The sequence below is a fragment of the Entamoeba histolytica genome, genomic scaffold (assembly GCF_000208925.1).
Source record: "Entamoeba histolytica HM-1:IMSS scf_1104750517363 genomic scaffold, whole genome shotgun sequence".
Classification (NCBI taxonomy): domain Eukaryota; phylum Evosea; order Mastigamoebida; family Endamoebidae; genus Entamoeba; species Entamoeba histolytica.
In genome coordinates, this window is record NW_001915132.1 from 5,466 (window position 1) to 20,616 (window position 15,151).

General features: G+C 23.9%; 5 protein-coding genes and 2 pseudogenes across 5 annotated transcripts, besides 1 other annotated feature; all 7 read left to right on the forward strand.

Moving 5' to 3' along the window:
• The first annotated feature begins 2,102 nt into the window (after positions 1-2,102).
• Positions 2,103-6,885: a repeat region.
• Positions 6,886-7,021: 136 nt separating this feature from the next.
• EHI_071320 (protein kinase domain containing protein) lies at positions 7,022-7,958 on the forward strand (the record flags this gene model as incomplete). The annotated part of the gene is made up of 2 exons (XM_001914065.1): positions 7,022-7,206; positions 7,256-7,958. 2 exons carry the CDS (start codon positions 7,022-7,024, stop codon positions 7,956-7,958), a joined length of 888 nt encoding a protein of 295 aa, XP_001914100.1.
• A 56-nt stretch (positions 7,959-8,014) lies between these two features.
• EHI_071330 (Endonuclease V, putative) lies at positions 8,015-8,848 on the forward strand (the record flags this gene model as incomplete). Its single annotated transcript, XM_643180.1, has 3 exons — positions 8,015-8,113; positions 8,181-8,498; positions 8,546-8,848. The coding sequence occupies 3 exons, from the start codon at positions 8,015-8,017 to the stop codon at positions 8,846-8,848; spliced, it is 720 nt and encodes a 239-aa protein (XP_648272.1).
• Positions 8,849-9,481: 633 nt separating this feature from the next.
• EHI_071340 (uncharacterized protein) lies at positions 9,482-9,931 on the forward strand (the record flags this gene model as incomplete). The annotated part of the gene is made up of 1 exon (XM_001914066.1): positions 9,482-9,931. The coding sequence occupies one exon, from the start codon at positions 9,482-9,484 to the stop codon at positions 9,929-9,931; it is 450 nt and encodes a 149-aa protein (XP_001914101.1).
• A 138-nt stretch (positions 9,932-10,069) lies between these two features.
• On the forward strand, positions 10,070-10,706 carry EHI_071350 (uncharacterized protein; the record flags this gene model as incomplete). Its single annotated transcript, XM_643182.1, has 2 exons — positions 10,070-10,255; positions 10,311-10,706. The coding sequence occupies 2 exons, from the start codon at positions 10,070-10,072 to the stop codon at positions 10,704-10,706; spliced, it is 582 nt and encodes a 193-aa protein (XP_648274.1).
• Positions 10,707-10,757: 51 nt separating this feature from the next.
• On the forward strand, positions 10,758-11,402 carry EHI_071360 (uncharacterized protein; the record flags this gene model as incomplete). The annotated part of the gene is made up of 1 exon (XM_001914067.1): positions 10,758-11,402. One exon carries the CDS (start codon positions 10,758-10,760, stop codon positions 11,400-11,402), a length of 645 nt encoding a protein of 214 aa, XP_001914102.1.
• An 88-nt stretch (positions 11,403-11,490) lies between these two features.
• Positions 11,491-12,209, forward strand: EHI_071370 (annotated as a pseudogene).
• A 43-nt stretch (positions 12,210-12,252) lies between these two features.
• EHI_071380 lies at positions 12,253-12,890 on the forward strand (annotated as a pseudogene).
• Positions 12,891-15,151: the final 2,261 nt, after the last annotated feature.

Sequence of the window (15,151 nt, forward strand, 5' to 3'; positions counted from 1 at the left end):
TATTTATTTTTATATTTATTTCTCTGTTTATATTATTTATATCATTGTATTCTTCTTATTATCTATATATTATTATATTATTCTTATTTGATTATTTTTATGTTTATATTCTTTAGATTTTCTTATTGTTATTCTTTTCTATTTAAATGTATTTTATTATTTGAATATTCATCTTTATCATTTTTATATTATTATCATTTATATCTATTTTCATTTTATATTTATTCTCTTTTGATTTATATTAATATTGATTTTATCTTTTATATTTTGATTTTATTATTATATCATTGACTATCATTTCTATATTTATTTATCATTTCTTCTTATTATTCTTTTGTTTTTATATTCTATATCATATATTCATATCATTTTCATTTATATTTTATCACTTATTATATGTTATAATAACATAACACTTATGTTTGATTATATAATAAACATCATAATGAAGTTATACATATAAATAATAAACATAAAAAAGAGTAAAATATTTTTCATTAATAAAATAATATTAATTATTTTGAATCATTAAATTAGACACTTTTATTGAATATTTCTAATTTTTACATTAAAAAATACACTTTTTATTTCTTCTTTTCATATTTTATTACATCTTTTTGATTTATTATTTTTATATTCTTTCTTCTTCTACTTTCTTTTTATTCTTTGATATATTTATATTCTTTTTATATTATTTGTTTTTCGTTGTTTTTCTATTTCTTTCTTCTATTATTTATCAATTTTATATTCATTTATTCTTTTTATTTCTTTTTTATTAGTTCTTGAGTATTGTATATTTCTTTATTATTTCATTTGTGTATTATCAAAATATATGTTTTATTGAATGTATGTTGAATAAATTATAAAATATAATCAATATTTTCATTCTTAATTATTCATTATTTATTGTGAAATGTTGTGTATATTTATTATATTAAATGAATATGATGAATGAATATCAATATTATTGTTTATTTGATTTTAAAAAATAATAAATGAAATGAAATAATAAATAAATAATGAAGACAATGAAATGATAATAAAATAGAATAATCTAATATTGAACAAATCAAATAAAGAATATATTGAATATATCATTATTGTTACTTTATTATTTATTATTTCAATTATTAAATATTAATAAATTATTATTCATGAATATTTAATTGATTGATATTTTACAATTTCATTTTCATTTTATTTAATAAATGAAATATAAATAATAAATGAATGAATAATAATGTAATATATGAAATAATAAAAAGAAAAGAAAGATAAATAATAAAGAAATATGATGTATTTAATATATAATATAATTTATTATCAAATATAATAATATCAAATGATGATTTATTTTTATTTCAAAATATTTTGCATCATTAAATTTTGCGCTTTTTTTATTGCACTTTTTTATTTGTTTCAATAAAATTTGCATCCTTTATTTTTTTTCTTTCTTTTCTTCTTTTATCATCTCTTTTGTTTTATTACACTTTATCTTCTTTCTTTTTATATTCTCTCCTTTCTACTTTTATTCTTTCTTCATCTTCATCTACTTCTTACTTTCTTTTTATTCTTTTATATCATTCATTCTCTTCTTTTTCAATTATTCACTTTTTTTCGTTGCCCATTTAGTTTATATTAGTTTCATTCATTATTAAATTAATTACATCATACACATTTAGTTTAACTCATTTTCATTATTTGTATTTTATTTGTTTGTTTCATTATATTCTTTATTTCATTTCTTTATTTTCTCATATTCTCATTCTTTTTATTTATTTTTATTTCTTATTTTCAACTTCTTTGTTTTTATTAAATTAAACATTGATGAACTTAACTTATTTGATTTTTCTATTAATTCAAACAAATTTATTTCAAATAATCAAATATTTAATTAATATTATCATTTCTTCAATTACATCACAACACAATCTGATTGATTTATATTACGTTTGTTTTCTGTTATAGTTCTAGTACTAATTAATTTCCATTTACCTTCTATTTCTTCTCCATTATATTTAATTTTAATTTCTCTTCTGTATGTATTTATTTCATATGTTATACTATATTCTGTTTCTTTTATTATTTTACCTTTTTCTTCAAGATCCTTTTCCAATGCAGGAAATACAACAAATTTTAATGCCATGGCTATTGTGTAAAACCTTAGGGTCTTGTAAAGAAAAGCAAACAAGACATAGAAATATAAGGTCATACAACAAAAAAAGAAATGTCAATAGCAATAAATGGCATAACAATTATAATAATAAAGGTAAATGATATACCAAAGAAAAAGGGTTTAGAAGACGAAAGACACAAAGAAAAACAAATAAGAAACAAGATAAATACAATAATAATAAAGATTATACAAATAACAAATATAAATGGCTAACAATAAATGAGATACAAGAAAGAATAAAAAGAATAACAAATGAATGGAATGAAGGAGAATACGAAGAAATACTTAAAAAATATGAAGGTAAAAGGAAAAGATGGTATGATATCTTTCAAGAAGTATATTCAATCAAAAAGAAAAAGATAATTGAAAAGACGAAAGAAGAGTTTAAAGAAAAAACAAAAGATTGAGATGAAAAAGACATTAAGTCTATAGAAGAAGAAATTAAAAACAAAAACACAAATAAAGAAATGAATGACAGATGTAAAATCGCAAGAATAATAAATAACAAACAAAGTATAAAGAAAACACAAGAAGAAACAGAAAATAAAGAAGAAAAGATAGAAGAAGAAAAAGAAAAAGAAAAAGAAGAAATACTTGCACTGAAAAATCAAATTACTGAATTAAAAGAAAAACTTAAAGAATTAAGTATGAAAAGAATGGAAGAAGAACAAGCCATCTCAGAAGAAATGATGAGAAAAGCAAAAGAAATAGTTAGGAAAGAATTTGAAGAAGAAATTGCAGAAATGAAAATACAAATTAAAAAGATTCAAACGAATTATGAAGAAATGAAGAAAGAAAATGAAAAATTAGAAGAAGAAAACTTAAAACTACGAGGAAAAATAAACGAGATAGAAGGAAAGAAAATCACAGAAGTAAATAATAAAGAAGAAAAAATCCGAAGTATCCAAGCTAATAAAAAGAAGATTGAAAAAGAAAATGAAGAAATGAAAGAAGAAATTGAAAAGTTGAAAAAGAGAAACAAAACGCTAGAACAAAATGCAAACACATTAGAGAAGAAAATTGAAATGATAGAGGAAAATACTAAAGAATTAAAGAAAGAAATAAGAGATAAAGAAAAACAAATCTCTGAATATCAAGAAATTGCAATTAAAAACCAAGAAATTGCAGAAATAACAAGAGAAGAATTAGACAACACACAAAAAGAAAATGAGACACAAAAACAAATAATATCAAAACAACAAGATGATATTGAAAATTTTATCTCACAGAAGGAAATAGAGAAGAAGAAAACGATGACACTTGTGATAAATACACAACCAGTATTGAGGAAAGCATCATCAGGAACGATGGAGATGAACGAAACTACTCCTATGAAAAAGACAGTAGTGGAAATCGAAGAGAAAAGCACTGATTGTCAAAAAACAAGAGATGATAATCAGACAAGAAATACAACAAAATAAAGAAATAGAATTTTAATTGAAGTGTTGTATTGTTTTGCAATTAATTGATTAAATAAGAAATTATATAAGAAATTAAGATGGGAACAAATAGAAAGCATAATAAAAGTGACAAACATTAATGTAAATAGTGAAAAAGAATATATTAACTATATTAAAATATCACATAAAATAAAAGAAAACACTAAACGGTACATTAAAATGAAAGTAAATGATATAATAGAAGGAAGAGTAGAGTGTGATTCAATAATAAAAAACATCATAATAAAGAATAACTCTACAGAAATTGATGAAGAATACCTTAACACTCTCATCAATAAAGTGAAAGAAATGAAAATAGAAAAATGTTCAAACATTAATTACTACTGGAAAAGAAAAGAAGCTGACCAATTAATAATGGAAATTAATAATAGATTGGATAATATCAAGAAGCAGAATGCAGGATCTGCAAGATGATATGAAGAGGATTTCAATGGTTATGCACCTTTATCTCCAAAATAAAATAATAGGAGACAAATTTGATGAAATTAAAGAAATCCTAAAGAAAATAAATAGACTAGAAGATTTGGTCAAGGGAAGGAAATGGTACAGAATAAAGTGCATCATGAAATTAAATGAACATGATGAAGAAGGAATAAAAGTTAAAGCACTAGAAAGAATAAAGTACCTAAAATATATGATGACAATGATAAAAGAAAGAATTAAATTTAATAAAGATGAAAGGGTCAGAATCAATACAAATAAAATCATGTTTGATTCTAACAAGAAAATTAGAATAAGGAAGAAAGACCCAAAAAATGAAATATACCCAAATAACGATATTACTTTAGAATATTGGAAATCGTTATATGAAACACAGGTGATATTAAATAAAGAGAATTGGAAAATAAAACAAATCACCTCGTGGAATAAAAGATATAGAAATTATGATAGTGTCATTATAACATTAAATGAATTAAATGCAAGTATAATGAGAATAAGTAACTGGAAAGCACCAGGAATAGACACTATATATGGGTATTATTGGAAAAGGATGTCATCATCAAGAGAAGCCATTCTTAGTATCTTTAATGAATGGTTAAACTTCCCCGAAAACATCCCATTAGACATGGTAAGTGGAAGAACTTTATTAATCCACAAGGTGATAGGAACGACGTCACTAATTATCGTCCTATCAGTTGTACAAATGTAATTATGAAAGTATTTACCTCCATATTAAAAGAAAAGATACACAGAAGACTTAACATGAATTGTGAATCATTGAAAATCAGTAATAACCAATTGAGATGTAAGTTGCAATCTTTAGCTGCTAAAGAAGGAATAATTAATAGTTATATGATGAAGCAGCAGAAAGAAGAGAAATACCCAAAATATGATGAGTCATATTATGACATTAAGAAAGCATATGACACAGTAAACCACGAATGGGTAATTGAATCATTAAAATATTTTAATTATGAGTGTGTCATCATTGACATTATTGAAAGTATGATGACTAGATGGAAGATATTCATCGGCTATAAATTTAATGAATATCTAGGTAGTATTAAATTAAATAGAGGAATTTTACAAGGTGATTCCTTATCAAATCTACTCTTCATCATTCAGATGAATGTAATTTCTCAAATCATCGAAGAGAAATTCCCAAAATCAAATCACACATTATATATGGATGATTTGAGAATAATGACAGAAAGTAGTGAAGAAATGGGAATAATCCACAATGAAATTAATGAAATAATAAGTGGAATAGGGATGGAAATGAATGAGAAAAAATCAGGATTGGTATTAAAAAACATTAAAGAAATACCAAATTGAATGCAAAACATCCCAATCATTGAAGGTGAGGACTTGTATAAATACTTAGGAATATGGCAGTCCGACGAAATTGATGATACCTTCAATTGTAAAACCATCAAAGAAAAAATGATGAAAAAGATGGAAGAAATAAACACTGATGAAAGTAGTAATAGAAGATATATTACTAGAATAAACACGGAAGTAATCCCTATCTTCAGATATTCAGCATCAGTTGTGAATTGGAAAATAACTGACCTAGATAAAATTGATTTGGAGATAAGAAAATATTTAAGAAAGGCAAAATACATTGGTGCCGGAAACTCCAAAGATAGGTTGTATGTCCCTCTAGAAGAAATGGGTGAAGGATTAATAAATATAAGGGACGAATATGTTATTGAATTAGTAAGAACAGTGATGTACTACTGTATAAGAGAAAGTGAAATAAGAAATAACATATTAGATAGATGGTACAGTAAGAAAGGAATATGGAATAGAATTAAAAAAGCCCTAGGTCATAAAATCCCAGAAACAAAAATAGAAGAAATAATAAATGAAGGGATAGAAAAGAAAAAAGAAAAAGAAGTAGTAGTAGAAATAAAGAAATTATTGACCGACCAATACATCAAAAAATGGAAGTGTCATCAAATTAGTGGACACTTCAGAAGATGGTTCGAGTCAAAAGGAGTAGATAAAACTACTACAGTGAAAGCATGGAAGTCCATCAATATTAAGAAAAATGCATTTCTCCAATTAACTAAAATGCAAGATGGAGCAATATTTTGTGGGTATAAGAAAGCAAAAATAATGAAAAATGAAAGATTGAAATACTGCCCACTATGTAAAGACAAGATAGCTACAGTAGAACACATTCTACTATCTTGCATTGGTCATAAAAAATCACATATGGAAAAACATGACCATATTGGCATAATAATATGGGAGGGATTAATAAGAAAATATACAGGAAATAATCAATATAAAAACCCCCATATGAAACAATATTCCAATATAAAGACATCACAATGATATGGAACAAACAAATAATGCATAAAAGTGATGGACAATATCACAAAATACCAGACATATATGTATTAGATAAAAAGAACAAAACTTGTCTATTATTTGATATGATTATTGTGGCTGATCACAATATTAATGGAGCCTATTGGAAGAAAAGAAATAAGTATAAAGAATTAAAGAATATTCTAATGAAAATAGAGAAAATAAAAGATGTCAAAATAAATCCAGTAGTAATTTCAATAAATGGATTAATAAATAAAGAAAGTACTAAATTAATTAAAGAAATAAAAATTGAAATTGACATCGAGAAAGAAATTAAAAACCTTGTAATAAAAAACATGATGTAATGTCATGGAATATTGCTTCAATCACAATCAAACATACTCCGTAGAGATAGTAGAAGAAAACATATGGAATTAGTCAGTCTTTAATGAAAAAAGAACAATAAAATTAATTCTTATTTAATTACTTATAATTTAATTTTTTATTATCTTATTAACTAAAAATAAAATAAAAGAAAAATTTCTTAACATCATTTAGTATGTTCAGTTTCTCCTCTAAAGCTGCTATCCCATCCAAATCTCAACAATACATACCTACAAAACCTATGGCTGCTCCTCGTAGGGTTGAACAATTATCAGTAAATTCTCCTCTTAAAAAAGAAATTGAAAGTAAACCAAAAAAAGATGATGAAAAAAAGCCAACCCAATTGTCGTTGGATATGTTTGATATTGGAAAACCACTTGGTCAAGGAAAATTTGGAAATGTTTATCTTGTAAAATACAAAAAATAGTTTGTTTTAGATATTCATTTATTAAATAAGGAGGAGTTAATTCTTTAGTAATTATGTTTGTGCATTAAAAGTTATATTTAAAAGACAATTACAACAATACCGGATGGGAATTCAAATGAAAAGAGAGATTGAATTACAATCTCATCTTAATCATCCTAATATTCTCAAATTATTCGGACTTTTTGAAGATAAAAACAGGTGGTTCCTTGTTCTTGAATATTGTAAGAAAGGTGAATTATATGGGTTATTACAACAAGCTGGTCGTTTTGATGAAAGAAGAGCTGCTCGATACATAAAAGCAACAACTGAAGCTTTAAAGTATTGTCAAGAGATGAATTGTATTTATTGTGATTTAAAACCAGAAAACATCATGATAGATCACAATGATCAAGTCAAATTAGCTGACTTTGGATGGTCTGTTCATACTAATACTAAAAGAAATACTTATTGTGGTGCATTAGATTATTTATGTCCTGAAATTGTATTAGAAAAATATTATGATGGATCGATTGGTCAATGGTGTTTAGGAGTTTTAACATTTGAACTATGTACTGGTGAACCTCCATTTCAATCTAACAGTCGTGAAGAGGTTATGAAAAAAGTCAGACATGTTAAATATTCTTTTCCAAGCTATCTCACAAATGATTGCAAAGATTTTATTAACAAACTAATTCAATATGATCCTTCTAAAAGAATGAGTTTTGCTGAGTGTTTAGTTCATCCATGGATAATCAAAAACACAACAAATTGACTTTTATTTTCTCGTTATTTTATTTTTTGTGTATTTAAACTTAAAAACAATAATTAATGGAAAAACAATGGGAAAATTATCAAATTTTACATTCTAAAGATGTAATACTTGAAGACTCACATGATTGGACATTAAATACATTATTACGTGTTGGTGTTTGTTTATTTTGTTTGTTTATAAGTAGAACATTATTAATTGATATGATAAATTATTAATAATTAGGGATTGGATATTTCATTTTCAACAAATCATCCAAATCTTGCAATTGGTTGTTTAGTTGTTTGTGAATATCCTTCTGGAAAAGAGTTATTAACATTAACATGTCGTAAAATAATTACAATTCCTTATATTTCAGGATTTCTTGGATTTAGAGAAGTAGAAGTTTATCATGAACTACTCAACGATTGTAAAGAAAAGTACCCTGAGTTATATCCACAAGTTGTGCTTGTTGATGGAAATGGATATTATCATCCTCGAAGATTTGGTTCTGCAACTCATGTTGGAGTTTATTGTGATATACCATCAATTGGTGTTGCAAAAGTTTGTGTTTTTTGTGTTTTATTCACGGAATAGTTGTAAGAATGTAGACTGTATTATGTGTTGATGGGATAGGAAAGAAGGAGATTAATATGATTACTTCACAAATCAAACCAGGTGAATCAACTACAGTCAGTACTTCAAATGGAGAAGTGTTATGTGAGGTTATAAGAAGTAGAGGTGGTAGTATAAATCCAATCATTGTTAGTTGTGGGAATAAAGTTTCACTTTCAACAGCAGTAATTATCTGTAAAGAATGTTGTTTACATAAAATCCCAGAGCCTATTCGACTAGCTGATTTAATTTCAAGAAAGTTGTTAAGAGATGAAGGATTACTCTCACACATGAATTAGAGATAAGCAAAACAAAACGAAGATTAAAATTATTACATATAAATGAAATGTCAACAATATATTTCTTTTCAAAAAAAGGAATTAACAAATTAAACTTCAATCAATCATTTACAATGATTAAAAAAAGATACAACTTGAAGAGATTTATCTGTCAAATATTGTATTATATTTTAATAACATAAAAACAGGTGAATTGTTTACATTAATAAATAAAAAATGTAAAGACTCACTTCAAATGTTACATATCAATCCATCATATTCTGTTGAGAAAGTTAATGAATATTTTCATATTAAAGAATGTAATTTTCAACTCCAAAAATCGTTTATAAAAGAAATGAAATTATTCCCTCATCTTGAAACAGTGTGATTTACAGAACAAATTATTCAATTTCTTCCATTAATTCCTTCACAAATTAAATTGATTCGACTTCTGTTATTAATCCAAAATCTACAATATTAAGAAATGATTATTAGAAAGTAAGAATCGCTTCATTAACATTAAAAAATCCTAAATACTCTTTTGATCTTTCAGAATTTACTTTTTTAACAAGTCTATCACTTAATATTAAGAAACACATAAGAGTTAATGATTTTATTAGAAATAAATATCATCGTTTTGAAAGAGTCTATGTTATGATGGAAGGATTTGTTGATATCAACTTTATTAATCACATTGATCAATTCAATATTAGAAAAGTAATTATTGAATTTGATAAACAAGAAATATTAGAATCAGTCATTAAAAATAAGAAACTCCTTAAAAGAATTACATTTTGTTACAAAGAATGTTATTATGCTATTTCTAATGATGGTATTATTCACAATAAACGATTAACTGATAGATTTGACATAACAGAAAAAGGATTTAATGATGATACAATACTTCAGTATTATCCTGAACATATAAAAATAAATGGATTTAGTACAAAGAAAATTGAAATGGATTTTAGTTCATTCACATTCATAAAATCAATCAAATCAACAACATCTTCAATTTGTTTCAATCCACCAACTACTTTAACACATTTAGATTCAAAATATTTCTATGAAATATCTTCTCTTAAAGAATTACATCTTCAATGAAAATATATTCAACATTTATCTCTTCCTAATAATTTAACAGCTTTACTAATTACTGATTTTATTCAAATTTCTCATTATTCTCAATTAATTCGACTTTCTTTGTGTTTAAACAAATCATTTCCAATTATATTATATCGAATGTTAACATATTTGTCATTGTCATGTAATACTTGTGGTAGTCTTTGTTTATTAACACAATTAAAAGTGTTGTACTTAAACAAAATCATTAAAAGTGTTGATGTTGAATCATTTTATCCTACTTCATTAGAATTTTTACAATGTTATTCTAATTCTTTACCAATGAAATTATTAATTACACAATTAGTATTAAATGATTCTTTAAACAACATAATATCCAATATTATTCATATCTTTGTAGTTTAAAAACATTGGATTAATTTCATATTCAACTTTACTTCCTTCTTCTTTGACTTCTTTAACTGTATCATGTTTTGGTTTATCACAAAGTTATATATCATTTAGTGAATTAAATTGTATTAATGTTAAGCAACTTCACATTGAAAATTGTAATACTCATAATGTAGAATTACCATCTTGTCTTGATTCACTTTATCTTCATTATTCTGAGTTTAAAATAACCAATCCAAGTATATTTTATACTTTGATTCTTAATGAAAGTAAAATTAATGAAGAAATGATTCAAAAAGAATTTATAAAGAATTTCTATTGCAAAAGATCAAAAGAAAGTGAGTTTATTAACATTGAATGGTATTTATCACTTCCTCAAGTAAAATTTTGTTATTGTCAGAAATAAAAAATTTATTATTTTTACGTTAGTTTTAAAACTAATAAAAATAATTAATTGATGAATAATGAAGTTTCAATATTCTTTTATGGCGATTCAAATCTTTATGGAATTGAAGCTGTGACTTATAAACGTTATTCTTCCAAAGACCGATTTTCTAACATTGTCATTGAACAATTAAAAAAAGAATTTACAAAAGTCAATTGTATTGTTGATGGAAAACCTGCTCGTTCATTGAAATATGAAAACATCCCATTTGGCATTACTAATGGATTAAAAGACTATGATCAATTCTTATTAAAGATTACCTCCAATCCATTTTCAACAAACAAAGTATTAATCCTTGCATTATGTATTAATGACATTCTTTCAAAAGCAACTTCACAACAAGTTATTGATGCATTACAACAATACATCGAAAAAGTACAAAAACAAACAAAAATAATTATTTTAATTCCACCACCACTTCAATATTGTACATTTGATAGTTGGAAATCCACAGTAAATCCAGTGATTGCAGAATCATTGAATTTTGTTCATCAATTAAAAGTTGTTGTTGAAATGTGGAAAAAGCAAGAAATAATAGATGGATTTGTTGATTTAGATGGAATGAGTGTTGGAGCAGATGGTGTTCATTTCACATCTGATTCACATCACAAAATTGCAGAAAAGTTACTTTCAATTCTTCATGATGTTTTAAATTGAATTATTTTTCGCAGAATTATAAAGTCAAACAGGAATAAAACACAATATAAAAGAACTTAGACTAATTGAAGAAGAAGTAAGACTTTTTATGACAATAAATTCGATAGTTATTTATGCTGATGAAGGGACTATTGATGTTTGTGTTTATTACTCAATAAAAATGCTTCATTCTCAATACCAAGAAGCTCAAATAAGAAAAATATATGCTAATGAGTTAATTGAAGGTAAATGGATTTATGAAACTGATTTGTTTGTTATGCCAGGTGGTGCTGATCGTCCATTTCACAAAAACTCAATGGCAAAGGAGTTGAAGTATTAAAAGAATTTATTAATAATGGTGGAAAGTATCTTGGAATTTGTGCAGGAGCATATTTTGCATCATCATTTATTGAATTTAATAAAGATGTTGCAAATGAATTAACACTATGTGAAGAAAGAACATTAAAACTCTTCAATGGGATTGCTCATGGACCAATGTATCAAGGATTTGAAGAATATTCTGAACGAGGAGCTGTCATAATTCCTATTTATTATCAAAACAATGAAAAAGTCGAACTTTATTATAATGGAGGATGTTCATTTGTTGACAATTTAAATCAATACAAAGAGAGTCATTTTCTTGCAAAATATCCAAATGGAATGAATGCATTATTCTTTGACATTATTGGTAAAGGAAAAGTTATTCTTTCTGGTCCTCATTTTGAATTAGACATAGAATGGTGTGGTAAAATGCTTAAAGAAAGTCAGAAAAGTGAATTTGAAATGAGAAGAAAACTCTTTTTGAAATATATTTTTTCATATTTTTAATTCCATCATTGTTTAATCATCTTCATTTTTATTATTTCATTTGATGATCACTACTATCAGAGTGTATAATGACATTGGAACATCTGCTCTTTGTGTTTATAACACAATTCATTTATTTCATCATTTTTTCCTTGTGCTAATGTTTTTGTAATTTCTTCTTCAGAAATTAAGACGAGTCAATGGGTTGAAAATACTGATTTGTTGGTCATTCCTGGAGGTGAGGATTTGCCATATCTTGACAAACTTCAGATGGATGGAATTGAATTGATTAAGTCGTTTGTTCTCAATGGTGGAAAGTTTTTAGGGATATGTGCTGGAGCATATTTTTCGTCATCATACATTAAGTTCAGTGCAAATTCACAATTATCCATTGAAGGAGAACGTTACTTAAAATTTTACGAAGGAAATGCAATTGGTCCAGTGTATGATGGATATCAACCAAATAGTGAGTCAGGTGCACATATAGTAAAGATAAAGTACAATAATAGTTATGCGTATATTTATTATAATGGAGGTTGTTATTTTGATGACAATAACAGTAAAGTAGAAGGTACTTATTTTGCGTTGTATGAAGATGGTAAACCATGTGGATATACTAGAAGATATGGAAAAGGGAAAATTCTCATCACGGGATTTCATTTTGAGTTTGATGAACAATGTTGTTCTCATTTGTTAAGTTAATTAAGGTATGACGATTTTGAATTAAGAAGAGAAAGTCTTATTAGATACATTTTAACATTAATGAGTGATTGTTAACAAAGGGATATTGATTGTTTTGTACAGAAGAGAATAGACAACAAGATGAAGAGAATCATTTGAGGTTAAAGTGAGATATGTTCAATAACATAATTAAGAAATGTACTAAGAAAACGAATAAAATCAAAATGGAATTTAATAACACATAGAATATGAGTTAATAAAACAATAAAGACAAAATAAATCAATGGAGAATAATGATGAGATTTAAAGAAAAAACAAACCAGTGTTATGATGTACAAATAATCATAACATAATACAAACATACTTGATTTGCTTAAATAGAAAGTATTGTTTTTTTGATTCATCATTTTTTCTTTTAACAAATTTGTTTTTTATTTTTGTTATTATAAAAATAAGTCAATTAAAAATAGAATAATTGATAATTTCATTTTTATATAATATCAATTCCTTATAAATATCATGTTATAATTAATTGTTAAATTGTTAGAATAATAAAGAGATATTACATTGAATTTATTAATTCAAATTCAGATTAGTGTTTGATTATTTTTATTTTGTTACTTTGAAGATAAACATGATATTCTTTCAGTGAATGAAAAATCCTAAATTAATCAAAATTATATGTGTTATGAATATTATAATAATAAATAGTAGTCATAATACATATGAATAGATAAAATAAATATAGAATAATGAATATAAAGACAGGAGAAATATAAAAGAATAAGAAAATGGAGAATATAAAAGACAATAAAGAAATAATTATGAATATAAAATGATAGAAAATTCATAATTGAAAATGAAATTACAAAGATATAATAAAATTCACAACAATTATATTTAAACAATAAATATGAAATAAATTAATGTCAATAAGAATTATTCATTTAATTCAATACATTAATTACAATGTATCAAATACAAAAAGAAGAAAGAATAAAGAATAGAAAATGACAAAATAAAATACATGAATTACAGAATAAAATTATAATTCAATATAATATTTGAAAAAGAAAAAATAAAATAGAAAAGATGATAAATGAATAAACAGAAGAAATGATAGAAAATAACAATAATATAAGAATAAAGAAGAATAACAATCACAAATAACGAATTTAAGTAATTTATATAAATGAATAAAATAAAGAATAACATCAAAATAATGATAGAAAAATGAAAGAATAATAAAATATATAAATAATATACAATAATACATGAAATTGCATTTCTTACATTTTATAACAAATATGTATAAAATGATAATAATTAAATGAAATAAATTTTAATTCAATCAAATTACAACACAATAATATTTCCAAACACGAAATGAGAGCAATAAGAAATAAATAATAAAATATAGAATAAATAGAAATAAATTAGATGAAATAATATGTTTAGAAACAAACAAAATATAAAATAATAAAAACAAATAATATAAAAAACAAAATGTAAAGTTGTAATAAATAATAGAAATAACAATATTTCATGAATAACAAATAGAAAATGAATAAAAGAAGAAATATACATATATATTCAAATATAATGTAATATTCAATTCAATTAATACAGATTTAAAAACAAATAAATAGAAATAAAATAAATACAAAGAGAAGTAATAAAAACAATATTTAATTTACAATCAAATAAGTGTGAATTGAATAATGAATTAATTAGTTGAGTATATTATATTTAATTTATCAAATAAACATTCACATAGAATGAATTTAGATGAATGAAAGTGGATAATTCAATAAATTTATTTATTTTTAACAATAGTTAAATGAAATGTTAGTTTATAATATTTCATTGGAAGGTATTATTTAACCGTTTGATAAATAAAAACAATAAATGATTAGTGAAAATATTCCACAACCTAAAATAACAATGATTTGAAGAATAAGTGAATGTAAAAGTTGAATGGTAATTGTATTTTGAAGAAGAATATAATTAATATAAATGATAATATAAAATAATCAACAAAAGAAACCATTATTACATAAATGAAAATATAATAGAAATGATTGAATTATAATTGAATAATTTCAATGAATAAAAAAACCAGAAAGAGAGAAATGATGTTATTTTATCAATTCAGACAATAATTTCATATTTTCAATAGAATTAAAATAAATTACAGAATGGTATTTGAAATATTGAAAAGAAATAATATTTCAACATTGTTGTATTAAATGGAAAAAGTATTATATTTATAACGACGATGA